The sequence below is a fragment of the Passer domesticus genome, chromosome Z (genome assembly GCF_036417665.1).
Source record: "Passer domesticus isolate bPasDom1 chromosome Z, bPasDom1.hap1, whole genome shotgun sequence".
NCBI classification, from domain to species: domain Eukaryota; kingdom Metazoa; phylum Chordata; class Aves; order Passeriformes; family Passeridae; genus Passer; species Passer domesticus.
The window spans coordinates 29,044,848-29,071,667 of record NC_087512.1 but is presented as its reverse complement, the minus strand read 5'-3'; the positions used below and the strand labels follow the sequence as shown (position 1 = coordinate 29,071,667).

At 37.7% G+C, this 26,820-nt stretch overlaps 1 protein-coding gene across 7 annotated transcripts in view; it reads right to left on the bottom strand.

Annotated features, from left to right (window-relative positions):
• Nucleotides 1-3,084: 3,084 nt before the first annotated feature.
• JAK2 (Janus kinase 2) overlaps nucleotides 3,085-26,820 on the bottom strand; it is an 84,581-nt gene continuing 60,845 nt past the window's right edge. For all 7 annotated transcript variants that reach the window (XM_064403092.1, XM_064403089.1, XM_064403095.1 and 4 more), the window contains 12 exons: nucleotides 26,266-26,353; nucleotides 24,134-24,261; nucleotides 23,222-23,360; nucleotides 21,785-21,936; nucleotides 20,607-20,757; nucleotides 20,216-20,352; nucleotides 18,669-18,858; nucleotides 18,028-18,152; nucleotides 12,127-12,299; nucleotides 11,117-11,234; nucleotides 9,515-9,628; nucleotides 3,085-7,311 (listed from right to left, as the gene is read on the bottom strand). In XM_064403092.1, coding sequence (XP_064259162.1) covers nucleotides 7,204-7,311; nucleotides 9,515-9,628; nucleotides 11,117-11,234; nucleotides 12,127-12,299; nucleotides 18,028-18,152; nucleotides 18,669-18,858; nucleotides 20,216-20,352; nucleotides 20,607-20,757; nucleotides 21,785-21,936; nucleotides 23,222-23,360; nucleotides 24,134-24,261; nucleotides 26,266-26,353 — 1,623 coding nt within the window. In that variant the 3' untranslated portion in view covers nucleotides 3,085-7,203. The remainder of the gene's footprint in view (nucleotides 7,312-9,514; nucleotides 9,629-11,116; nucleotides 11,235-12,126; nucleotides 12,300-18,027; nucleotides 18,153-18,668; nucleotides 18,859-20,215; nucleotides 20,353-20,606; nucleotides 20,758-21,784; nucleotides 21,937-23,221; nucleotides 23,361-24,133; nucleotides 24,262-26,265; nucleotides 26,354-26,820) is intronic.

The window sequence follows — 26,820 nt, the reverse complement described above, 5'->3', positions numbered from 1 at the left end:
CATCCACTTTTAATAGCTCACACCATGCTTTTTTTCAACTGCTCTTGATGTTTAGCTTTTGTTGTTGTTGTTTCATTGTTCTTGTTAGTTAAATTCAATAATAGACTTATTATTGCTATGTGAAGTTCTTGCTGGAGAGAAATAACTGCAATTTTAAATGTATTGTAATACCTTTAAGCTAGATACTCAGATAAATTTAACTATTTAAAATAATTGATCTGTTAATGTTCAATTTCTTAATGAAGTCTTCTAAAAGTTATGTAAAAATTGTTCTATATAATATGAAGACCAAAGTTAAAATGAGTTCAATAAAACAGTAGACAAAATTATAGTGTCAAAGTGAAATCACTAATACCATTACATTTGTAGGACACTTATTCTCTTTTTAAGAAGTCAGTAATATGATTCAGCTGTATTACAGAGGAGATGAAACAAAATGATAATTTTCTTTCCCCATGCACCATTCAACCAGATATCATCCAGATAAAATTGATTGTATATATTTAAAATATTTGTACTGATCACATACTTTGAACTTAAACAGGAATTTTTTGCTGTCCTTGTTTGGGTAGTCTGATTTATGGCAGTTCTGATACAACTCTGCAATAGTATGGTTTTTTCTCCTGACATGCTTAATCTAGCTTTTGGTTCTCCTCACATTTTCAATTCTTCTAAGAGTCTTTTACAGGGTGGCAGGTACCTTTATTGATACAATTGCAATCTTATTATTGTCCCTTATTACAATGAAACAAATTGAGATGTGTGTAATCAGACTTATCTCCACAGGTACAGTATTCAAGACCCAAGATTGACTGAAAATGTTAAGTATTCTGTCATTTGTTATGCAAGCAGAACATGTTAGATATCTTCCTCTGTGTTCAGTCATTCAATTTGAAGATCTTAAAATACAGACAAGAGAAGGAAATTTAATAAAATGGTGTTTGGGAGATATCCAGTGTGTTGGACCCTGGCTACTATTTATTGGACATTGCTCATTACTAGACAGCACCCTCGGAGGAGGAGGGAAGCAGAGCAGAAGGCACTGTGGCCACTCAAAATGCAGCTGAATCAGGGGAGTAACCCCTGCTGGTAGCAGCTACCCCTGTACAGAAGAAGAAATCCAAAACCAAATCAGTTTGCTCTGTGAGGGATGAAGAGGAAGCAGGACCCTCACCACAAGAGGCAGGGCCAGAGATAATTATCCAATCCCCACCCCTGGGTGAGCTGCAAGACCTAGGAAAATATTTCAGCCACCAGAGAGGAGAGCTTCTGTTGGTCTGTTTGCTCCAAAGCTGGGACACTGTGGCACATGGCACGAAATCAGATGGTAGCAAAGCCAAGCAACTGGGATCCCGGTCACAGAATTTGGGCAATGACAAGGGAAGAGGACAGAAACTCTCACCCTCTGGAGATTATTTCTGTCAAACGGGAGGGAAAGATGTTCTTTCAAGGAAGACCTAATACTCAAAAGGGCATTCAGCACTGTGAATAAAAAAACCATTTCACAAAGAGAGTGCCCAAAAGCAGTAAGGTGCAGAAAGTTCCCATAGCTTTATGTCCCCTCCCTCCACCAGTCTGAAAACAACTAAGAGCTGGAACAAAACAAACCTTGAAGACAGATCATCCATGTTGCATTGCTCATTTCTTTTTTTTCTGGATTGCTGAGCTCAGCTGTGTTTGGCACTGTTCCCCAGGCTTGGCTTGGTCCCATGTGGCTAACTCCAGCACCAGTGGGGCTTGGCTAGGCTCAGTGGAGCTTTGGGCTCTGTGTGGCTGCTTCTGCTCTGCCAGAGCCAGGGTGTTCACTCCACTGGGCCCAAAAGAACAGGAAAAGGATGGGGGTGACAGAGCAGGGCCGAGCGCACCAGGCTGATCCCAATGCCTTCTCAGCTAGGCTGGTGCACTCCCCCTTCTTGCTGATCCTTGGCTTTTCCTGCTGAAACCATATTCCCATTGATGTGTTTGGTATGTAGTAAACATGTCATCACACCCACACAGCACTGAAAAGTCCATCCCCTTTCCCTGTAACCAGGACACTGTGGAATGTGTGCCACAGCCCAGCAGACCAAGCAGGTAAACCCCTGTGGTATGGTGGATGATGGTCAAAAGAAAAATATGGGGATATGGGGGGAGTCTGCAGATCCATCACCTCACACTTGCCCAAACCTGTCAAGGCAAGCCCTACATGCTTACAAATAGCAGTACAACCACTGGATGGCTGGAGAGGTACCTGTACCTCATGCCAGCACCTGGAACTCCATCTCGGGCCTTGAGAAGCAAGTCCTGGTGGGACATGGCACCCCTGAGAGAAGTCAGTTGGACAATGGGACTCATTTCAAAAACAGCCTCATAGACATCTGGAGCAGAGAGCACGGTATTGAGTGGGTGCTCTGCCCACACAAAACCTACATATACTGTGGAAGGGAATAAAGTCGCTGTGGTCCATATGGGGAATGTGTTAGGGAAAACTGTCTGGATTAGTCCTGCCTCAAGCAAAGGCAAACTCATCTGTGGAATTGGTTTTGCTCAAGGACACAGGTGTACTTGGTGAGTAACACCAAGGGACCAGTTGTGTATTTGATAAAAGTATTCAACTCTGTTCAAGGTAAATGGTGGTAATTTTCATTAAAAGTGGTGGTAATTTTCCTGTAAAGTTAAACAAAGTCAAATGGAAAGATGACAAAGTAATGAAAATCAAGACATTAGAATTTCTAACAAATTTAAGAAATGTAAGATGGTGTAAGTCATTTGTCTTACAGACTTGCATCTCTTTAAATACTGAGAACCAAAGGAAGTAATTCTTCATCCCAAATGAATCTGCTTAGTTTAAATCTTCATTAAAAAAGAGATTAAAAGCCCTCAGTCTTATTGTTTAACCTTTTAACCTGTCTAACATCTTTACTTCAGTACATCTAAGTTTCTTCCAAAGGATAAATGCTTAACATGGCTATTCTAGGAAGGTTGGAAAGTTGTATGTGTTGTGTTCTACCTCATCAAAGGGAACAGCTGCCTTCAGCAGTGATTTAAATGCCAGTAACAAATGTTAGTGTGCAAAAGAAAATGTTGGCAGGCATGCATCATCCATTGTATTCAGGTTTTTTTTTTTTATTTTCACTATCCAAATGCAAAAAGAAACACACAGTTAAGTTTCAGGTATGGATACACAGTTTTCTAAAAATATCCCTTTCATGTTCTCCTCACTAAACCATGTGTTCAAATGTTTACATTTCAATCACAAGTGGCAGGTATCTTTTCCTCCCTGCTCCCTACCACCAAGGGACTTTTTCTACTTTAATATAAAGTACTGTAAACCTCTTATTCAAAAAGAAAAATTCAGAACAAAAATTTTTAATCAAACATCTTTTCAGAATTGTTGTCTGGCATGGCACAACATTTAGTAGTTTATTTTGGTATAGTAATTACTGATTTTTTTCAGCCAGGTTGGGTGTCTGTGAATATTTCAGACTTAAGGCAGACAACACACAGTTTAGAAATATATTAGCACATATTTGTCACGGTATGGCATTTTCAGTAGACATCAGTTTTTCATAATTCATTGTGCACTTCACATTTCAGAAAGCTTCTCCCATGCTGAACATCATCCTTCTTCCTTTAGTCTTGTTCTTCTACACCTTTACTTTTGCTCTCAGAACTCTAACCTCTAGGTGTTTATGATCCTACATTCCTGAAAAGCTTGCTTTCTTTACACAAGAGTTACATTTCTTCATACTTAGTACAGTAACCTCTTTTCCCGTACATTTCAGGGCATCTGGTCAACATCTCAACTAAATGCAACAATTAAATATTTAATTGTGGGGGGGGAAATATAATTGTTACACATATTTTCACAGTTGTAGTCATCAGGACATTTAACAACAATTATCTCAACTATGGAAGATTTTAACCAGTACTAGGACCTGACAAGAGCATGTGTTTCTTTTCCTGAAAATTAATTTCTCCTCTGGCTTACTACATGACTGTTGCGAGTTTGTGGAATACTGTGTGGAATATATTTAAAAACTAACTTTGAAACTTAACATATTTATACTGATAGACAACAAATCAATACTACACAACACAATACTTGATTGCAGAGATTCTATAAGATACATTGTGCACTTCTTAAAAAATTATTTCAATTCCAATGTAGGTGCAAAGCCATAGTTAATACTTTAATTCTACACTGTAGTAGCAGTCATGTATACATAAACCAGCACTTTTTCTATCAACAAAAATCAAACAGCATTTTGGGTAGCATAATGATTACACTAAAGTATTACAAATGCAATGGCAACTGAAGACATTTTCTACAACAAAGTACTTAGTCTATTAATACAAATGCCATGTAAAAATATGACATTATCAATGCTACTGTAGATCTGAGAGCTTTCAAAAGACAGTGTTTTTTGGTGGTGTTGTTGTTTTGTTGGTTTTTTTTTTTAAGGTTACACAATTGGCAGTAGCAAATTCAGCAAAATCACTACATTTACATCCTCAACAGCTTTTTGAGAAAGCCACCAGGTCTGCTCTGGGACCTAAATATTGACACTGCAGATGACTATACATCTCCCAAGTCCTAAGCACTACTTGGTCCTATTCTCCCAGCTAAGAACTTTAATCCCAAATGCTCAAGCCCTCTGCACAGGACCAGCCTCTGGTTGTTAAAAAAGACTGTCTCTGGCCAACAGCACAAAATTACACTGCAGTGTAAAGATATGGCTTTCTCTCAAAATGATATAGTATTAAAGTAAAAAAACAAAACAAAACCCAAAACAAAACAAAAACATTCCACAAGACACTTAAAATTCATCCTTGAATTCACCACTACATTTATGCAATCAAATAGACTATGTAATTAGTCAAAATGTAGTAGAACAAGAAAAAGACCTTTAATTCACTTGAAAAATTAGCAGACTGGAAGATTTCTTCATTGCATTACACAAACTTCCCTGAGATTTTTACATAAATTATGTTTAGTCTACTATGTATTTGAAACCAGTGAGCTACCGAGTGTCATACACTGCAAATGTTACATAATTCCTGCATATGTTATTCAGCTAAAATGCTGTCTTGATACTTTAAAGCTTTATCTCCTTTGTTACAAAAATACACATACACATAACTGAGACTACAAATGCAAAGACATTTTTTTGCACAAAATTTCAAATCTTCAAAGCAATGTATAGAAATTGAGATAACATTTTAAGTTGAACATAGCACTTCAAAGTTCTTTGCAGCTTAAAAACTGACTGTGAAATTGGTTTGAAAAATCATCTATGCAAATGCTTGGTAGCAAGAACACTAACAGAAATAGTTTTAAATGCAATGGGCAGAGAGAAGGTTGACACTGCTCTCCGTACTTAGCACTCTCTTGTACTATAAAATAGTAATTTTGTAGGAGTGACTGTGGGAGAGAAACATCATAGTGGTACAAAATACTGCTATACTGGCACTATGTTACACTAAGTAAGGATTTTTTAAAGGGTTTTTTTTTGTTTGGTTGGGTTTTTTTTTTTGGTTTTTTGGGGGGGGGGTTTTTGGTTGGTTTTTTTTTAGTTTTTTCAAAAGCTGAGGTTCTTCAATTTCTGATAAGATGGATGTAGTTAACCACAAATATTAAGGAGGCTCTGTTTCACTAACTCACTGTCACAAATTTTCAAAATGAGCACTTCATTTTAAATATAAATCTGGATGTCAGGTCAGTTTGCCAAGCTGTATATCCCCTTAACTGAACTTCTCTCAGCAGAAGTCCAAAAAAGAACAAGCACTATACTTTGCAAACAATAATGCTTAAGTAAAAACAAACAAACAAACAAGATTATTTTAACTAAAAATAAACAAAACCTGCAATTATACTGCTTTGAGATATGAGATTATCCCCAAGTTTTATGCCTCAAGGCAAAACCGAAGCATTCTCTTGTCCAAAAATTTTTGTTACTTATTTCAAAAGCTGAATTATACAGCATTCAGGTAGCTCTGATCTCCATCCAGTTCTCAGTAACTGGAATCCTGTCCTTTCCCTCCGCTGAGTGTGAAGCAATTGCACTTGTAACTCCTCCTTCCAAATAGTCCCATGTTGGGTTTTACCACAGAAATAAATACGCTTGGGCCACTTCAATACAGAACAGGCTTGATGTGGTTGTGACTGGCCATATCAAATACTGAGTTGTAAGTAGTCTTTTTCTGTGCTGGAAGGAAGATATTAAGATGATCATCTTAACAGCAAAGTGAGGAATTGTGAAAGTGAGGGCGTTTTCTAGATTTTTAATCCTGCTTTGAAAGTTTCAATTCATTCACTTATGACTGCATGAAAACTACAAGGATGGAAAGAAAAAAAGAGCAGCATTTAAAAGCAGTAGACTTAGCTTTTTCTTATTTACACTGAAGACACTGCCTTGTGTAAAAATGAATTCAAACTTCTATGTGTTATCACTGTATCTTCAATTCTGTAAAGGTAATCTAATACTCATCAAGGGAGGAGTAGGAATAAAACAATAACAACTTTGTGTTTTCATTTTTAAATTAAATTTTTTGCATGGATTAGTAAGTTTTCTGTCTCTCCCAATAAAGCACAATTTGCTCCCTTTCCCTCAAAATACTTACAGTACATCACACAGCTACATCTCTTTGGATATACTGCTGGCTGATAACTGATTCAGACAGGCACAGCAAACCACTTCTGTTTTGTTACACAGAGAAGCCAGTTCTGCATCAACAATGAAAAAATCATCAAACTGTATTAACAGACCAAAGTTTTTGTGCAACACACAAAACAGGGTGCCAAGTCACTATATGCTCAGTGTAAAAGTATTTCTAGAAGTCTTTTCTGGGCATCTCCACTTTAACACGGAAATACACTGTTTTTTTATCCCTTAGTATCATCACATTTTAAGTCACTTCTTTTTTGTACTGCCAAGTAAGGCAAATAATGGTGTTGCTGAATGATCACCCATTATTTAATTTAGAAAAATAATTTCTTTCCCTATTTAGAATTTCAACATGTTCTCATAGTAACAAATATATCCTGATAAAAAAGCCCTAGCAGGATTCCTCAGTATGCAGATTGAGATATGGTATTTGCCACAGACTTTACTTCCAGCAAGGATAAGATGTGTGCACATGTACATATGTCAAATATACACAGCCGACCAAGAACATTTCGTTCTACATTCCAACTCATCCTCTGAAGGAGGGACAGTTTTCTCATCCTCCCATGTTTTCCCTTATATGATCCACTCTCTGAGCAAGATCCCGAAAGGTGGGGCGCTGGGCAACATTATTGTTCCAGCATTCTTTCATGATAGCATAAATCTGGAGAAGAAAAAAAAAATGGTAGTAGGTAAACAGATACCATACATATTTACTTGAAACTAGACTAAAGAACATCCAGCTTAACTTTATGCTTCCAAACAACAACTGCAGAAGAGTATGCCTAAACTCTTGCTATACTCATCAGTTTATCTGCTTGATCCCAGTGACTGCAAGAACCTAGAGTGGCTCTGCAAAAGCTCTTATTATAAAAGACAATTTTTTACAAGTTAACATGAAAATTCACTCAGCTGTTTTTTGAAACTTTTACAAGACTTACGTTATTTTGCCACGTTTTTGTATTTTTTTCCTTGGTCTTTTTTTTAAAAAAGCTCAAAAACACTTTAACATAACAAACACCAGTATGACCAGAAATCAGATTTACAAAGACAGTAGCTCTAAGTAAGACTTCCCCTGGAAAGTTAACATACTTCTCCACATTTGTATATTAAATTCTTAATTATTTTTCATATATAATTAGAAATAAGAAAAAAAAGTTACTGTGCAAACTGAACCAACTTTGAAAGATACTTCCACTACAACAGTTTTCTTTTTGCCCAGAGATGTACCTGATACCTGGTCTCATACAACTTCCCAAGCTCTTCACCTGTACTCTTCTCGTTAATTCAATGCAGACTCTTATTACCAATTTCTCATACTTTCAACAGTTTTTCACATGTTGCTTAAGAACAATCTGTACAGCTACCAGGAAAAAAATTAGAAACTGTTCCTTATCTTTCAGCAGATTTGAAACACCTGTATTGACAAAGCTGCTTTAGAACCAAGTCCCAAGCAGCTTGTAAGCTGCAAGATAAGCTGCTGTAAGCTAAGGTAACTGGAAGATTTATTATCTGTGATGACTGGTCTTCCAGAGTCAAAAGGGGATGAATACAGCTTCTGACACAAAGACATTTCCATCTTGCTTTGATATCTGGAGAAATGTCAGACACTGAAACCTTTGGGTTAGTTAAAATACAGTTTCAGTAAAACAGATTATTTATTATCTTGTACCTATGACATTCAGGTTATCTACAAAAAGCCCTTTTTGTAAAAAAAACCTTTGCAATTCAACAGTTGCTATACTGGTACATAAAATGCAAGAAAGGTTCTTCAAAGACTTCTCTTTCCATTCCCTATACATGTTTTCTTCCCCTGTGGCTTCCTGCCTCACTTGTACAATTCTTTCTCTCCTCTATTAGATCACTTGACCCTGATGTTTTCTCTTTCACCAGTTTTAAATGTATTATTTTTTGACTTATTGCCAAGTGTACTTGACTTTAAAGGGATGCAGCAATTAACCTGAGCTGGCAGTTACATATGTAAAAAACAACAACCCATAACTATTTTCCTTCCATTCTTTCACTACTGATTCACCTACAGAGCCCAACCAGGTCAATTTGACCGAACCAGGCTTTGTGCACTCTGGTCTGAAGAACAGAATACTACAAGACTTAGGAGTGGTATGAAAGTATTTTTTAAAGCATCTGGTATATAAGTAAAACCAAAAGAATACTGAATTTATGTGCTCTGAGGACAGCTTTACAGCTGTACTTTAGTATCTACAAATAACATGAATACAAATCTGAAGACGCTCATCATAGAAAATCTGATTCATATACTTAACTGTGCCTACAGTCTGCAAGTTGAAAATGCTTGACGGTGAATAACATACATTCTAAATATAAGCCTTCCACGCTTGAGAAGGGAACAGTAACAGAAAGGCAATAATCAAGACAAGCAGCTCTTTAAATCCCGGAATTAAATGTGAAAAACCTTAGGTGCATATTAAGATTTTTTTTACTGAATATTACATATTTCAAAAAAATCCAGAAGTTCACAGCTTTGATAGAGAATCTTCACATGGGACTTACACAGAACAAGTTCTATAATACTAATCTTGTTGCCTTAATACATGTATCTTTTTTGAAACAGAAGTGCAAGTGCCCAAGTACAGCAGTAAGTTATAGCAGTCCCAATTCACATATTCAGCAAGACTACAGTCTGGGCTCCTGAGGCAGTACAAGCTAAAGAATCAGAAAAAAAATATTATACTCATCATGAACTCATAGAATAACAGCACAGCCATTCCACTTGAATAAATACTTTAGTGGTCCAAGCAGAACAAAATACAAGTTTTGCATTTACAGGTACTCACCCTAACTGAGCACTCTTTACACTACAATAATATTTTAACACAGTACATCACCTCATCAGGGCATCCATCTGGTCTCGGCAGTCGTCCATTATTCTTCAAAAGCTCTATCAAGTGAAATACAATCATCTGACCTTGTTTATCATTGCCAATCATGCGCATGAATTCCTGAAACAAAAGGCCAACTGTAATATATAATCTTTAGAGGAAAAAAAGATGCTGCTATATTTTTACCAAGCAAAAATTTATAACAATAATAAGAATAAATTGAATAGTACATAACAATTATGAAATTATAAATTACACATCCAGAGAACATATCAATAATTACAGATATTTTGGTGTATAAAATGGAATAATAATATGGAATAGAATAAAATGGAATAATGATACATACACAGTTTAAAGCACTAAATGAAAAATCTTTAAAAATGTTGTTCATCATCTGATGATTTGGCTACCCTGGATAAAGAGAAGGCTGAGGTTTTAAATTACTTCTATGCCCGAGTCCTCAAAGGCAAGTGCTCCAGGCACACTGCCCAAGTTGAGAAAGGCAGATGGAGGGACTGAGAGAATGAAGACCCTAAGACCACTGTAAGAGAGGGTCATGCTCATGACTATCTAAGGAACCTGAATGTGCAGAAGTCTGCGGGACCTGAGGTCCTGAGGGAGCTGGCAGATGAAGTGTTAAGTTGAAGTTTGTGATGACTGGAAAAAGGGGAAGATAACCCTGATTTTTGAAAAGGGGAAACTGAAAGACACAATGAACTACAAGCTAGTCAGTCTCATCTCTGCCAGGCAAGATCATGGAGCCAATTCTCCTGCACATTATGCTAAGGCATATGGAAAACAAAGAAGTGACTGGAAACAGACAACATGGCTTTAGTAAGAGCACAACATTTTGCCTGAGAAATCTAGCAACCTTCTATGATGGAGCTACCTGGACTTATGCAAAGTTTGACACTGTCCCACATCCTTGTCTCTAAATGGGAGAGACGTGTGTTTGAGGGATGGGTGACTCCGTGGATAAAGAAGTGGCTGGAAGGCTGCGCTCAGAGTTGTGGTCAATGGCTCACTGTCCATGGGAGAGCAGTGATGGGGGGTGTCCCTGAGGGGTCAGCACCAGGGCCAGAACTGCTGAACATCTCTGTAGGTGATGTGGACAGTGGGACTGAGTGCACCCTCGGCAGCTCACTGACCGCAGCCTGCGTGCTGCAGCCGACACCCTGCAGGGAAGGGATGCCATCCTGAGGGACCTGGACAGGCTTGAGGGCTGGGCCCATGCAAACCTCATGATGTTCAGCAAGGAGAAGCCAAAGGGTCTGCACATGGGTCATGGCAATCCTGGACGCACCTGAGGGCTGGGAGGGGATGTGATTGAAAGCAGCGCTGTGGAGAAGGACTTGGGGGTGATGGTTGATGCAAAACTCCACATGACCCAGCCATGTGCACTCACAGCCCAGAAAAGCCAAACATGTCCTGGGCTGCATCCAAAGAAGTGATGCCAGAAGGGCCAGGGAGGGGATTCTGGCCCTCTGCTGAGACCCCACCTGCAGGGCTGCATCAGCTCTGGGGTCACAGCACAGGAGGACCTGTTGGAGCAAGTCCATAAAAGAACATGAGGTTGGAAAAGAGATTAATTAATAATATACTTACAGCTGGTGGGCTTTTGCTTTTGTCAATATAGGTGAAGAGTTCATACAAGACCACACCAAAGCTCCACACGTCTGAGGCCACAGAAAATTTGCTTTCTGTCAGAGATTCTGGAGCATACCTGCAACACACAGTACAAGGACAATTGCTCTCTGCAATATGTGCCATTTTGATTTTGAAAACATTTGTTTTAGTAAGACAGATTTCTTTTTCATGAGTAAGTGTTCTTTATTCATTGATATTAGCATGTTCTCATTTCCTTTTGGTACCTTCAATTACTAACTAGCCTTTTAATAATAGTTAATTGGTTTTGAAAACCAAATACACCTTAAACACAGTTGGTGATAACTATAACCAAGTTTGATTTTTTTTTTTTACAACAAGGTTGTAGATATAGTTCTTATTTGTAGTGCAAGTAAACAAGATGTGATGTGATAAGACCTGCAAAGAAAGACAACTATAGCCTTCCATCACTTTCAGTGAACTGTGTTGCAGGCACTTTTGGAACTAAACTGTACATCTCCAACAGCATCTACTAAGATGCCACTTTGTATAACTTATTCTTTAGGAAACAGTGTCTGAATCAGAACTAAAATACAGACCAAAATCGCATGTACAGAATGGCATTTTCTCTTGGGGTGTATCTCAGATCTCAGCTGGAAGACATGACTGACCAGTGTTTAGGGAATTAGAACACCTAAAAACTTGAAAGCATCCAGGAAAATGGGCCATTTTAGACTTCCTTTATCTCTGAATTGTTTTCTGTTGGATGTTATTTCCTTTAAGTATTTTTTGGGATTTTTGTTTTGGGTGTTTTCCTGGGTTTTTTAAAAATATGTTGAAAAGTTCTAGATGCTACTCTGTGAAGCAAAATATCATGCACATGACTTTCACAATTCTGGAAAACTGATGTGGAGCTTGCAAGTAAGAATTCCACAACACACAAAATCAATTGGCTGAAATGGCAAAAACTGAAAACATGCCATAATTTCACATACCAAAAGAAGACTTACCAAAATATAGGACTTTCGCCAGGTTCTTTCACTTTGTAGTATTCTTTGTCTTGTGGCAAAACTTTTGTCAATCCAAAATCTCCAATTTTAACTCTGTTCTCATTCTCCACCAAGATATTTCTTGTTGCTAAATCCCGGTGAACATATCTTTTTGTTCCCAGATACTCCATGCCCTAGGTGTAGGGGTTACAAACAGAACAGGAAAAGAGTTATTTTTACCACAACATAGCTGCACTTTCCCTAAGAGGATTAACCTCAAAGTTAAAACCAAAACCAAGTTTCTCTTCTCTGAGGAGACAATTTTTCCAAGCTCAGGAACTTCCCTTTAACTGTAGGGACACAGACTGAGTACCTGTCAGAGCCAAGTATTTTTTGATTATGTAGCTGGATAAATGCTACCACCCTTTCTGTGCCCAAATTCAGTTGGCTGGAGATATGCAAAAGGAAAAAGTTTGGGCTAATCTACACAATCCAGAGCACATGATCTGTCCAACATATCCATTTAATTTACTCTTTTTTCTTCATTTTCTGCATCTACATTCCTGAATGCTTCCATGAAACTTTGTATTATGATTCCTTGAATTTGACTATTATTCACTGTGTTCCCAACAGTGTGCTTTGTATCTCTTTTGTATGGACAATTATTCACCAGCACAGTTCTGCTTATTGTTACATTCTCACAGATTGCTTTTAACAAAGCATTGGTCTGAAGGCATATTGTCTTTTGCTGCTGCTGATCCCTTCTTACCAATGCACCTAATTTCACTAACGATGAAATTTGGAAAAAGCCAGTGTGTAGTGGCATTACTAAAACAAGAAGGTCTTGCTTAGACAGCAATAAATGGAGGACTGAAAGTGATGCTGCACAATGTCAAGAGATACCCAACTCATACATGAAAGGAATCACCAAGCAAGTTATCAGTTTCATCATTTTATAAGAAAGCATATCACCCTTTCAACACAACAGAAAAGTCAAATTAAACAAATAGCATTGGTGATCTCAAAAGTTCTGAAAAGCAACGTCTTTACTAGTTATGCTAAAAGGCTTACTTCTTCCTCTAATTTTTTTTTCTTAATGTGAGAAACCTCAGGAGTTTGGCTACAAAGTACAGTCTTTCAGATTCTAGTACCTCCCAGTACCATTGGGTGGCATTGCTGTTCTCTCACAGCTCGTTCCAAAACTGTTCAAAAATGCCCTATTCCTAATTGCCAACTTATTCACTGCCATAAATACCAACCCTAACTTCAAAGTGAGGGTTGTGTGTTTCTGGTACAACTAGCCTATGAAAATGCTACAGCTTTTTCTTACTACAATGTACTAATCCTAAAACAGCCCTAAAGTTTGATGATAGTAACTTTTCTGTTAGCCTGGAAAACACCTAAGACAGATCTTTAACTGAATCAATTTCTAAGTGGATATCACAATCCTGTGGCACTAGTCTAACAAGAGAGTTTAAATGTGATTTAAAATGTTTCTGTCTTTAAAAGTGGGTTCACCAGCAAGGACACCTGAAACACTTCAAACATTAAGAGAAGGAAAATCCTTTCCAGTATAGTAGCAAGGAACCGAAACACATTCATCTTAACCCTCAGGTAATGGGTGAGCCTTCATTTCTCTCACACCCTTCAGAGGAGAACAGCAAGGCAGAGGTAGAGATTACAGACTGACAGAAATGCACAGCAGAAAGATGAGATGTGAGATGCTGAAAGGCCAAACATTGCAAGAAAAGCAAAACCAGCTGAAAAGTGTAACACGATCAGCTAAACTAAGAAAAAGCATTCAGGTTTCATTTTCACAATATCAGGTATTTGCTATGTTTATAGTTAAGTTGTTTTGGAGTAACAGAATGCCACAGATTACAGAAATCTTAAAGCAATCAATATAACCTCTACTTTGCAGATTGTACAGCAACAACTTCAAAGCAAGGCACATACACTGTAATTCTTAGATTTCACTTTTCTTAGAAGTGAAGACATTTCCTTAAGAGCAAGCTCTATGTAGATTTCCTACATTTTCATACTGTTTGTCCCCATGGTTTGTCACTATCAAAGCAGGATGTTTTCCTGCTTTAGTATTTGCAGGATGCATATTTTAGCTCCCTTTCTCTTGGCTGGTGCTTGGTACCTAGGAAGGAATCATCTCATCTACTATTTTGATTTCTCACCATCCTGAAGACCTATAATATTTTCAAAGTTCTTTCGTGTATGTGTACACACATTAAGGTCCTTTTTTCTTCGTAGTTTCTGAATACGGTTCCTTTTCCAAAGATTTCTACCATATTTGCACAGCCATTAAAGGTCAAAATCCACCTTCCAGTCCTCCTAATGGATGCCTCAGACCAGGGTCCTGAGACGTGTTGCCAATGATATTTCACCAGGCTTTGAATGAAAGCCTGAGGACTTCTACATGCTTCGCAGCTTCTTATGAGAGTGCACAAGGCCAGCACCTTGAGGTCACAGGCTACATGGACACAGAATAAAACAGCTAAGTGTCTTCAGCCTTTGTGTGCTCAAAAATCCATGTTGCATCTTACTTCTGTGAAAGATTCAGTTACCACCCCCATAGATGGTGCTGTGTTTTAAGACTCTTCCAGTCTCTGCTTGAACAAAGGTTGTTTATAGTGACTTACCATCATAATAATGTAATTTTGTTGCAGAAGTAAGTATGAGATAATTTCTTAGGCCTGTTACTGACTGTTGATTTCTTACTCCTGTTCTTGTTTTGGAGACATAGATCAGAAAGCTCTTCAACCCTCTGAAGTGGGTGGTCACCTGTTCAATCCTTTCTCTCTGCAAAGACACTTGCCATAGACTTGCTTTTTTTGTTTTCCCACATTCCGCACTGTTTGCCTATGAATGAGCTCCTCCTGGAGACTACCCATATTGCTGTCCTTTAGTGAAGCACATGAATAGGTGGGATAAGCTATTAAGTGTGCAGCATTCCTCATGTAAGAGGTTGAGCAGCTAAAATGTTAGTCCAGTTTCAAGCAGGGAATCAGAAAGCTCTTTTTACCATGAGAAAGTTTGAATGTCAGGAGAAGGTCTTGGCCCTAGCAGAGATTCCCCCCTGATTATCAGAACTTTTCTGTAGATATTTCAGAAGCTAAGTCTTAGGATCTTAAGGTAGCAGGGCACAATTACCAGACATAAGAATATGTGTGGACAACATACCCTAATAAACACCCTCATCCATCTTAGTGTGATGAGAGAGCTGACAGAAGAGCTCACCAAGACCCTCTCCATCATCTGGCATCAGTCCTGGCTCACTGGAGATTTCCCAGACAACTGAAAGCTGTCCAGTGTGACACCCACCCACAAATAGGGCCAGAAGAAGGATCTGGGAAACTACAGGGCAGTCAACCTCAGCTCGGTGCTTGGCGAGGTTATGGAACAGATCATCTTGAGTGCCATCACACAGAACCTACAGGATGGCCAAGGGCTCAGACCCAGCCAGCATGGAATTAGGAGGGGCAGGTCCTGCCTGGCCAACCTGATCTCCTTTTATGACCAAGTGACCGCCTGGTGGATGCAGGAAAGGCTGTGGATGTTGTTTGCCTGAACTTCAGCAAGGCCTTTGGCACTGTCTCCCACAGCACACTCCTGGAAAAGCTGGCAGCCCACGGCTTGGACAGGAGCACTCTGTGCTGGGTTAGGAACTGGCTGGATGGCCGGGCCCAGAGAGTGCTGGTGAGCAGTGCTGCATCCAGCTGGGGCCAGGCACCAGTGGTGTCCCCCAGGGATTTGTGTAGGGCCCAGTCCTGTTTAAGAGCCTTCACTGATGATCTGGATGAGGGGATCGAATATACCCTCAGTACATTCATGGACAACACCAGGTAGGGGGGGGTGTTGATCTGCTGGAGTACAGTGGGGCTCTGCAGAAGGACCTGGACAGGCTGGATCGATGGCTGAATCCAGTGGTATGAGGTTTAACCAAGAGAGACCAAGTGCCAGGTCTCTTGCAGTTTAACCATAACAACCCCAGGCAGTGCCACAGGCTGGGGACAGAGTGGCTGGATAGTGGTCAGGCAGAAAAGAACCTGGGAACCTGACTGACAGCAGCTGAACATGAGCCAGCAGGGCCCAGGTGGCCAAGAAGGCCAATGGCATCCTGGCCTGGACCAGCAATGGTGTGGCCAGCAGGAGCAGGGCAGGGATTGTCTCCCTGTACTCAGCACTGGTGAGGCCACACCTCAAATCCTGTGTCCAGTTTAGGAAGGACATTGAGGTGCTGGAGCATGTCCAGAGAGGGACAATGGGGCTGGTGAAGGGTCTGGAGCACAAGTCCTGTGAGGAGCAGCTGAGGGAGTTGAGGTTGTTTAGCCTGGGGAAAAGGAAGCTCAGGGGGAAGGGGGGAAGCTCAGGGAGAAGCTCAGCTCCCTAAAAGGAGGCTGTAGCCAGATGAAGGTTGAGCTCTTTTCCCAGGCAACCACCAATAGGATCAGGGGACACAGCTGCACCAGGGGAGGTTTAGGTTGGACATTGAGAAGAAATTGTTCACAGAAAGGGTGATTGGGAATTGGAATGGGCTGTTCAGGAATGTGGGGGAGTCACCGTCCATGAAGGTTTAAGGAAAGACTGGATGTGGCACTCATTGCCATGGCCTGGTTGACAAGATGGTGTTCATTCATAGGTTGGAGTCAATGATCTCATATCTTTTCTAGCTCAGTGATCATGTAATCTTATGTAACGTACTGTTTCCATGTCTTTGATGAAGGTATTGGGAAAAGAAATTTTAAAATATTTCTGGTACATGCCTTGAGGGAGTGTGGTTATATTTTTTATTTTTGTCTCTCTCCCCCTTACTCTCATTTTTTCTTCTTTTTTGAAATTTCTAAATATGCAATGAAATCTCAGGTGTCTCTGGTTTGTAATATCTAAAATGTAATTACAGAATAAAACTAGGGAAAGCATAAGCCCTCTTTATAAGGAAAATGAAATATAACAAGAAAGATCAGATAGCAGTTTGTACCACTTTTCAGAATTTTATGAATTATGTTTGCTACCAAATAATTTATTAGAAGTTTGGGTACTTCTAAGGCCTCTGGTTCTGCATACAGAAGTCATGTATCTTTGTTCTTACAGTTTAAAGTAAATAGTTTAAACATACACATGTTGTTATATTATTTTTATAGCTGAATGTCTTTTGCGGTGAATGCCCCAAATGTGAGGACACGAAGCTTGACTCTATTTTGATCAAAAGGCTGATTTATTATGTTATATATTATGTTAAAATACTACATTAAAACTGTACTAAAAGGACAGAGAGAGAGGAAGGATCAGAAGGCTACAAAGACTAGAACAGAACAGAACAGAACAGAATAGAATAGAATGCAATGCATAACAAAATCCTGTGACTGCTCACAGCCTTGGCACAGGTGGCTGTGATTGGTCTCTAATTGAAAACAATCTACATGAATCAATGGAAGATGCACCTGTTGCATTCCACAGCAGCAGATAGTTATTGTTTACATTTCTTTCCTGAGGCACTCAGCTCTCAGGAGGGGAAAAATCCTAGGAAAGGATTTTTCATAAAATATCATGGTTACAAATGTCAGATTTCTGAAAATTCCATTACAGAATGTCATTAACAGATTGCCAGAGTGAGTGTATTAACTCCTACAATACTTTATGTCTGGTCACCTGAGGGAGAAAAAGAGAGTGTATTCTGCCTCAGTCAGCAGATAGACCAGTGTCAGCATCCTGCATTAATATACCTAAAAGTTTTAGGTCTCAACTACATTAATATATGGTTACTTTTTCTTAGAGTTATGTGGTGCTAACAGCCCAACAGCATTATAGAAGATGCACCGAAATAACCAGTTTTTGTTCATTTGAGACAAATGGGATGAAAAAAGGAGAAAAAACTTCGTTGAAATATGTATATAATTTAGAATGTCCTACCTTGCATATCTGAGATGCATACAGCAAAAGCTTCTTGTGGTCCAGCCTCTCCTTGTGTTTCTGCAGATAATCTCGTAAACTTCCATATGGTAGGTATTCCATAATTAATCTTAGATTCCTACGTCCTTTTACAGCAATAACAAAAAATACAAATGTAATTTTTTCTGTAATTTTCTAAAGAGGAGTTTTTTAACATAAGTATTTTAATTCCTCTACCAGCAGGCATAATAGAAAATGGACTTAAAATATTAATTTATGATCTATACATCACTATGCAATTTTTCATATACTAATTAACTGCATTTCCTCAGTTTTCATATACTAAAAAACTGCATTTCCACTCAACAACAACGTGGATATGCTTGAAAAATTAATATATCACTCATCAACATCATCTCATCAATACTTCAGTTACTACTGCAAAGGCAAAGTAGAAGTCTGTATGTCTGTGTTGTCAAGATGAAATTCAGAATGGTAAGTGACATCAACGTTTTACCAACGTTACCATCTTCCAAAAAACTTCCTTTGTTTTGTACTCTCTCAGTCCTGATAAATTTACGGCAAGTGAGTGACTGTCATAAACACTTACCTCTCTGAATTTCTCAATATGCATATTTAGGTGTATTCAATGTAGCACATACCTGCACTGTAGCATACTCCTTTGTATTTAACAATGTTATCATGCTGTAGCGATTTAAGTATTTCAATTTCTCTTTCAAAATCCCTAAGGTGCTCTTCTGTGCTATGTTGCAGCTTTTTCACAGCAACCACCTCTCCAGTATTATCCTGCAGCGGGTCATACCGGCACATCTCAACACTGCCAAAATTTCCCTAGGTCAAAAATAGAAACACTTGGGAATTAAAAACAAGTTCACATCATTTGCTCTTTGTGTTTCCTAGTGTACAAGTTTGTTCATATATAGAGTGTACTTTTTGTTCAGTGCTCACAGTACTAAACATTAAGGTTATGCGATTAATTATTTAAGTGAAAGGCCACAAAACTTCCCTGAGAGAAAAATTGCAGGACTGAGGGTAACAGTTGCAAAAGAAACATAAATTCCATGAAAGGAAGCAAACAGAACAGAAAACAAGGACAAGGAAAGAGGGTGATGTCCATCTGTTTTCTCTCCTTTCACAAATTTCCACTTCGCCTGGCATGATACTTTTCCTGCACTTGCATAAATCCCTTTGTCTTGGTTTTTAATTCTGCTCTGTTTCTTTTTGGCTCCTCTCCAATTTCTTTCAATGTTCTGGTTTTGTCTCTTTCTTCATTTATATTGTCTTTTGTCTTCCTTTATGCAGCCATCATCTACCACTCTGCTGTTCTCCCTATGCCATGCTGTCACAGTCAACAAACATCTGCAAACAGAAGTACTTCTGCTACTTCACTTTCAGGCTGCTTCATTACTTGAAGCCAAAAGAATACTGGTAAAACCAAATAAAAAAGAATACTGGTAAAACCAAATAAAACGGCAAAGAACCATGCTAGAAAAATAGTACTTGGTGAAGATCTGCCAAATGTACTTGGTCATCTGTCTAGGTCTGCTTTCACACAGCCAGGCTGCAATGACTTGCAAAACTAGTAACCAAATGCTGATTTCTAAAACCAAAAAGCTCAAGGCCTACATGTATCTTGAAGACATATATCTTCCTTTTGAATTTAGAGGCTGTATATTCAGATTTCTCAGAACATGCATGCACAAAAACACCAATACTGCTAGTTCTGCATAAGAGTGCTCCAGAGTGTTGTTAACTGAATATCAAGTGTATGTGTGCATCCATCCATCCATCCATCCATCCATCCATCCATCCATCCATCCATCCAGCCATCCAGCCATCCAGCCATCCAGCCATCCAGCCATCCAGCCATCCAGCCATCCAGCCATCCAGCCATCCAGCCATCCAGCCATCCAGCCATCCAAAATATGTCAGGCAGCTCTTCATTACTTAAAAATACTTAGCCTATTTGAGTGACTGGATGCATTGTGGAGGTTAGCTAATTTTCTTCTAAGAATACAGTGAAAGTGAAAAAAAGAACTAGAAGGAACTGCACGTGTTGCTCAGATGACTGAAATTAGTAACGTCTAAACCAGAAATTTCACTGTAAATAATGTATATGGGGTCATCAAAGGATAACTGAAAACCATAGTTATTTCCTAAACTATTACAGAATTTTGAAACATCTTACCTTGCCAAGTTGCTGTAAGAACTTAAGATGTCTTTCTTCAAATTGTGTTGGGTCCCGATCTTCAAACGCACCAGAAAATCCAAGTGCTCCAATTCTCATATTTGGCAACATATCACTTTCTGTCAATAGCTCATAATCTGAGAGGTAGAAGGAAGAAGGGAAGAAAGGGAACAGAAGGCACAGAGTAGTGAACAAGAAAAGGAAGAAGGTTATTATAGTCATAGCATGTTCTAATTTTGTTTGGCATACTTCAAGCTCAGTAGAATATTGACAGCCTTTATTTCTTTGTAGTAATTTGCAGTACAATGATGTATTGCAAAAAACATACTAAAAAGAAAGTGAACCAATAGGAATCAGGAGTCTTTTTGATCCTGTTGTATCACAAACTCACCTGGAGTGAACAAACTGTTCAAATCACGTATAATTGCTCTAAAAGAAGGCCTGAAATCTGGCTCATAATCCATGCAGTTGTTTATGAGGTTTGCAAGTTCTGTCCAGTTGGGGGCAGGAAGCTGGTGCCTATCTTCATAAAACTGCAGTTTCTGGAATCAAACAGGTAAGTAATTTTACATTTTACAACTAGGAAGAGTTGCAGAAGCCTTAACATTCTCCCCAGAGTAGCCAAAAATTACAGCTCTAAACCTAGACTTGCTATCTCACCAAATGTCCGTATCACCAAATTTCATCTAAGGCAAGGCTGGTATAATTTAGAGTGATCAGTTCAGAAATTTCCAGCCAATTACTGGTAGAAGATAAGAGAGAGAGAAATATGAGAAAAATAGTGTCTCCTTTATTGGGAATTTCATAAATTCTCAGCTGGATAGGTCCAGCAGAAAATTCTATTGACCTGTGAACTGGCTGAACTGACAGTTGTGAAAAGCTTTGTGAGTATTATGAAAGAATGTAGGGCAACTTCTGAAATACTTAGATATTTATCAGTTAAGTCTAGGTAAACCTTGTAAATTATTGTAAGAGCTGATTAAAATACCTGAAAAATCAAATCAGGCTTTATGGGAAGGTTATAGTACCTTTACAAAAATAATACTACCAGTACTTTTGTGGCATAGTGAAGTATTCTTTCTGCTTCCAAATAAAGAAGCAAATACATATAAATTAATATTTTCATAGAATGTGTTTCTCCTCCATCTCCCGCCCCTATCTGAGATAAAAGTTAACAGTACTGGTTTAGCTAAAATAGTAGAATTGTTGCAACACACAAAGTACTGCTGTATTTAAGATGTTCAATTATGGGAATGATAATTAAAATCCATGCACACTATTAGGAATACTTTTTTTTTTGTTTCAAGTGATACACTGCGGCAACAAAGCAACAGAAATGTGAACTAGAGAATACTGACAATTCTACACTTTGTTCCCCTAAAAATCAAAATAAACAACATAAAAACAAACGTCAAATCATCTCTTCTGGTTATTACTCACAAGCAAGTATGTCTTTTTCCTACAGTGGTCATAGGCCACACCACTTTACATGCTGATGTGGTTACAACAGCAGATGTTCTGAAGAAGTGTTCAAAGAACTGCTATGACTGCAGACCCAGTAATACTTACTCTTGAAGAATCTAGTGCACTCAGGGGTTTGTCTCCTCCACTGCAGATTTCCCACAAAGTGGTACCAAAACTCCATTTGTCTGTAGCTAGGCTTAGTTGTTTGGGATTCTCAATACATTCAGGAGGAACCCAGGGTATTCTCTCAAGAAGAACTGTGCAATCACACAAAGGAAACTTGTTAAGATGAATAACAATATCAGAAAATTCCGTAGCATAACTGATTTGGTAAAAATTACTTTAATATAGACAGGTATTTCATTGCAATGTACTTATAATATTTTCCAAGTATTTTTTCCCACCAAGAAAATCAAATTATGGAATATGGAAAAAAATTAAAATCGTATTTGTGAATCAAAGAGGAGATCCATTCATTTTACTGTAAAATAAGCCCAAAGGTATAAAACTGCCGTAATATCATTTCCATGTTACATTTGTTCTGTGATTTCTCTATTTCCTCCAATCTTACCAAGACTCAATACTTATCAAAAAGAACCAAGACATCAAAGAGTAAAAGGTACTTTGTTAGTGGTTGGTGTACTATGGCACAGCAAAAGGCACCATGAAAAGGAATTTTAAACTATGTGATTTTTAAGCTATTGCTACTGACTGTAGTAACAAGTTAAAACATGGGATTGTACTGACTTGGATTAGAGCTCCTTAAAATGAGATCTCACAAGAATAATGTAAGCTTCATAATAAAACAGGGAGAATTTAAATAGTTTACTGGCAAATAATGACACTGCATTATGCATAGGCTCTTAGATACCTTACTTCTTTAGACATCAATAAAAAGTACCAAGTAAGAAGTGTTTTTATTAAAAAGAAAGACCATAAAAAGAGACCAGGACATTCCAATCCATTAGCATAAAAACCTTGCACAATTTCCATTAAATTTTGCTGTTTATAAAGCACTGGAACAATCTTAAGAGTGGATGATAACCCAGTATTTTTAACATCATCAAGTGGCTCTAGTTATTCACCAAGAAATGCACTGAAGATGCTTTATAACTGCCAGTCAGTATTTTCAAAAGTGCATTTGGTTTCAGTTCTGAAAGTTCTTGCAAGCTATAAAAGATTTTATCAATTACAAGACACCAAGTTCAGCAGCTATCTACAAAGGTAATAAACTATATTACATATTTACAATATAGTATAACAATAGTACTACCAATGAAAAAGGGCTGAAAATTAGAACATCAGGGAAAAAAACCTCACACAGTGGAGAACTGTGGCTTGATGTCCTGTAGCTATCTGCTAATTTAAAAGATACACTCAAAACTGCTTGGCTAGGGATTTAGCAATAATTATAAAATGACACACAGATCAAGGAACTTACTACATCAAAATTAGATTAGATGGTAGTCAACAAAAAACCCACCCCCAAACTTATTTTTCAAGTCAGAAGCACTGGACAAGAAAGTTAATGGAAAGACTTACTATCTCTTGGCAAAACTGTAATACTGATGCCAGGATCACTTAGCTTTATAAATGGGAGGTTTCCAGACTTCCTGTCTTCCTCTCTGATAAGCAAGATGTTTTTTGCACAGACATTCCCATGAACAAGGCCTTTATCTTCCTATAAACAGAAATGCATCTTTTACAAACTGACCAAAAAAGTCTTACTGTTGAAGAGATATTTAAAAACAAATATTGTACAGCATGAGGGAAAGAAACATCAGCAAATAAAATAATGATCACAGATTAAGTTGATCAAATTTCAGGTACTCCACCAGTTTCTCTCAAACTTACAGTTTTCAGCTGATTTTTGTTATTTACCTAAAGTCTGAAACAATTTGACATTTTTTAACTCAGAAGAATACTCATCCATCCACTTAAAATAAATGTAAGAATATTTAAATTCTGTTAAAGGAAAGACTTATCTAGTCACATATGCTGTCTTGAATAACGGCCTTTATGTTTAACTGGAAAGACTAAGATTGAGACCTAATGCCCAAGAAGAATGCACTAGCAGAGTGAACAATACAGTGTTTTCCCTTCCCAGTGGTTAAGTGTTAACACTACCAGGAATGTTCATGTTTATGTTCAGCATCATGAGCTGAGGTGGGAAGCCCAGAGAGGACTGATTTCTGGGGATGGTGGGGGGTAAAGCATTACTGCAAATGTGTTTGTATTTTATGCTAAAACATAAAGCATTAAAAAAGAATGGACATTCAACTACACTTTGTGCAAGATACAAAGTCTGTCTCTGGGTATCTACTAAATAGCTGGTATATGGCCAATCCATTATCAAAACCCTTCAGAGTTTCAAGAATTCAGGTAGCTCAGCCTTCCTACACACATTAGTCAGAATCACTTGAATTTTGCCATTAACAAAACTGAATCACTTACCAGAAAATGCATGGCTAATGCCAACTGTTTGGCTACTTCCAGCTTCCACAAAATATTGATAATATTTTTGTTCTTTTTCAAATATGTGTCCAAGGATCCAAATTTTACATATTCTTGTACAAGGATGTCTGAGTCACAATGATAAAAAGAGTAACAATTAAAACCAATGACAAAAAATAAAATTTCAGGACAGATTAATGACTTTAGTACCACTCTTCTTTTCATACTTTGTTGGTGATCTAACTATAAATTTCAACTTTTGTGATACCTGAGTACTGCCACAAATACTCTATGCTCTTTATACTTCTTTGGAGCGTGGAAGTTCACCTAATTTCTTCTCAAATACATAGTTACTAGACTTAATATTTTAGGGTTAATTATTTAGATTTAATCTTTTACAGATTAGGTAAAATCCAATTAGCATCTTTCCACCCTCGTCTGAAAGGTACAATAATGTAACTGCTGATGTACAGAACTATCAATGTGGTGAATTGAATAACATTCAAGTCATTCACACTTCACAGTTGTTTACTATCTATATTCTTACTGGAAAATGCAATGCTTTATTGACAAAAGATGCTTTGCTTGAAAACAGAGAAGTACTTGCCCTAAAATTGTGTATATGTGTATGACATATGCCTCCATGCAGCCATCCAACAAATAACTCCAGAAACAAGAACTGACATCCTCAGTTCAACACAATAATTTCAAATCACATGACTGAATCCTTGCCCTCAGCTGCAAGATGCTCACACTGAAGCTACTAGTATTATATCTGACTGTAACAAAAAAACACAGATTTTTTAACAAATTCATTTTATAGACAGTACATACTATTTTTTTTTGCAATTCTGTGAAACAATTTTTATTGAATTTGTACATCAAGTGTGTAAACCATAGAATCAGTAACAGCTGCTCTTCCTATTTCATAATAACTGCCTTGCCTTAAACTGTAGTAAATCTCTTGCCTTCAGAAACAGAATAATTTCTAGAGGACAGCTATGATCTAAAGGTGAAATATGTACCCACGTAACTCTTGCAACAATTTCTTTTCAACTATTAACTTCATCTATCTGAAATTTTACATATCATCTCAGTGTGTGGCACAATTAATAAAATAAGAAACCCCCATGTGGTTGTTTTGGCACAAGTCCCCAGCCAAACATAATGCTGTGCCTTTTCCAGCCTTCTATGAGAGGTAATTTTTGATTACAGAGGTAAATTCTGATTACTGAATCCACCGTCTCTTTTGGAAATTCTTTCTCCCTAATGAGGGTAACCACCTACATAATATGCTCATACAATTATAAAGTGCTTCCTTTATACAAATTTCTAATCACAGAAAAAAAAAGGGTTTTGGGCAAACTGACATTTCAGCCCAAAGATTGAATGAAGAAGAAAAACTGTCAAAGTGAGGTCCAGCAGTCATATTTGAAGACATATTAGCATATGACAACCATCCAAAATTAAGATTTCATTTCAAGATGGTACAAATCTATTTCAGGTGTTCTTAAAAAAATGTTATTTATACATAGTCACAAAGCTGTAAGCTAAACTGGAAAGGCATTCAACTTTTGCAGATAATGCAAACATTTTACTGCTGCTAAAATTTTGTAGTGTGTTTGTTGAATTACCAGGACCTCATATTTTCAGAATGGGATCTCTAAAGCAAACTTCCCAAAGTTAAATTTGTGCTCATGAAGTCAGCACGTGTGGAAAAGGGCAGCAATAGCTGTTTCTAAGCGCAGTAAATGAAGATTTTTCTGGGTAGCACAGCACCTCCCTTTCTAGCTAACCACAGCTGATACAATGTAAGGCTGCAATTATTCTGGCACTTCAAAAGCTCATTCCAGAGGCGTGGCAAAACTGATCTCAGACAGAACAGACATTACAGAGGTTACTATTCACACTGTCTGTACTTTAAACAATTTTTCCCTTTTCTTTGTTTTTTACTATTAACTAGCTCTCAGACACCAAGGCTAATACTGCTGCAGCATGAACACATATTAGCTGCCCAGCTGGTGTTGAGCTTTTGTTTTGCTTGTTTTTTCCCTGTTTTTACCCAAAACCAATGTAAAACTCTAATAGAGACACATAAAAATTGGTAAAAAAAAGAATTAATTTCTACTTACTCTCTTCTCCACAAACACAGACGCCATAATTTAACACCAAATGTTTGTAAGAAAGCTGGCTCATCATACTTGCTGCTTCAAAAAAGGACTTTTTGGAATGAAAGGGAGAGATCAACAAAGAAAATATATCAGTAAAAACAAAGCCCCAAAATCCTAATAAATTTACTAAACCAATTTTTTTAAAATATTTCAACTATCTCTTTGCAAAGACCCTACGTAACATATTTTATATTGTTTGTTGTTGGTTTGTGTTTGGCAACTGTTTCTTGTGTGGTTGGTTTTTGCTTCAGTTTTTTTGTTGTGGAGGTTTTTTTCTCATTTTCTTTTTCTAAATAACTGACATTGCACATTGCAGATAGGTTAACAACCTCTTTTTCTCTGGCAGCAAGTATATCTCAACATTATTTAAAAAATTATTTTTTTTTCAGTGTCAATTATCTAGGTAAATTGAAGGCAAATTCATCATACACTATTCACTTTCTAATTTATTCTGCCATAATGCACTATTCAGTTTCCAATTTATTTCTTTGTAGCACATTATTAAATTAAAAGACA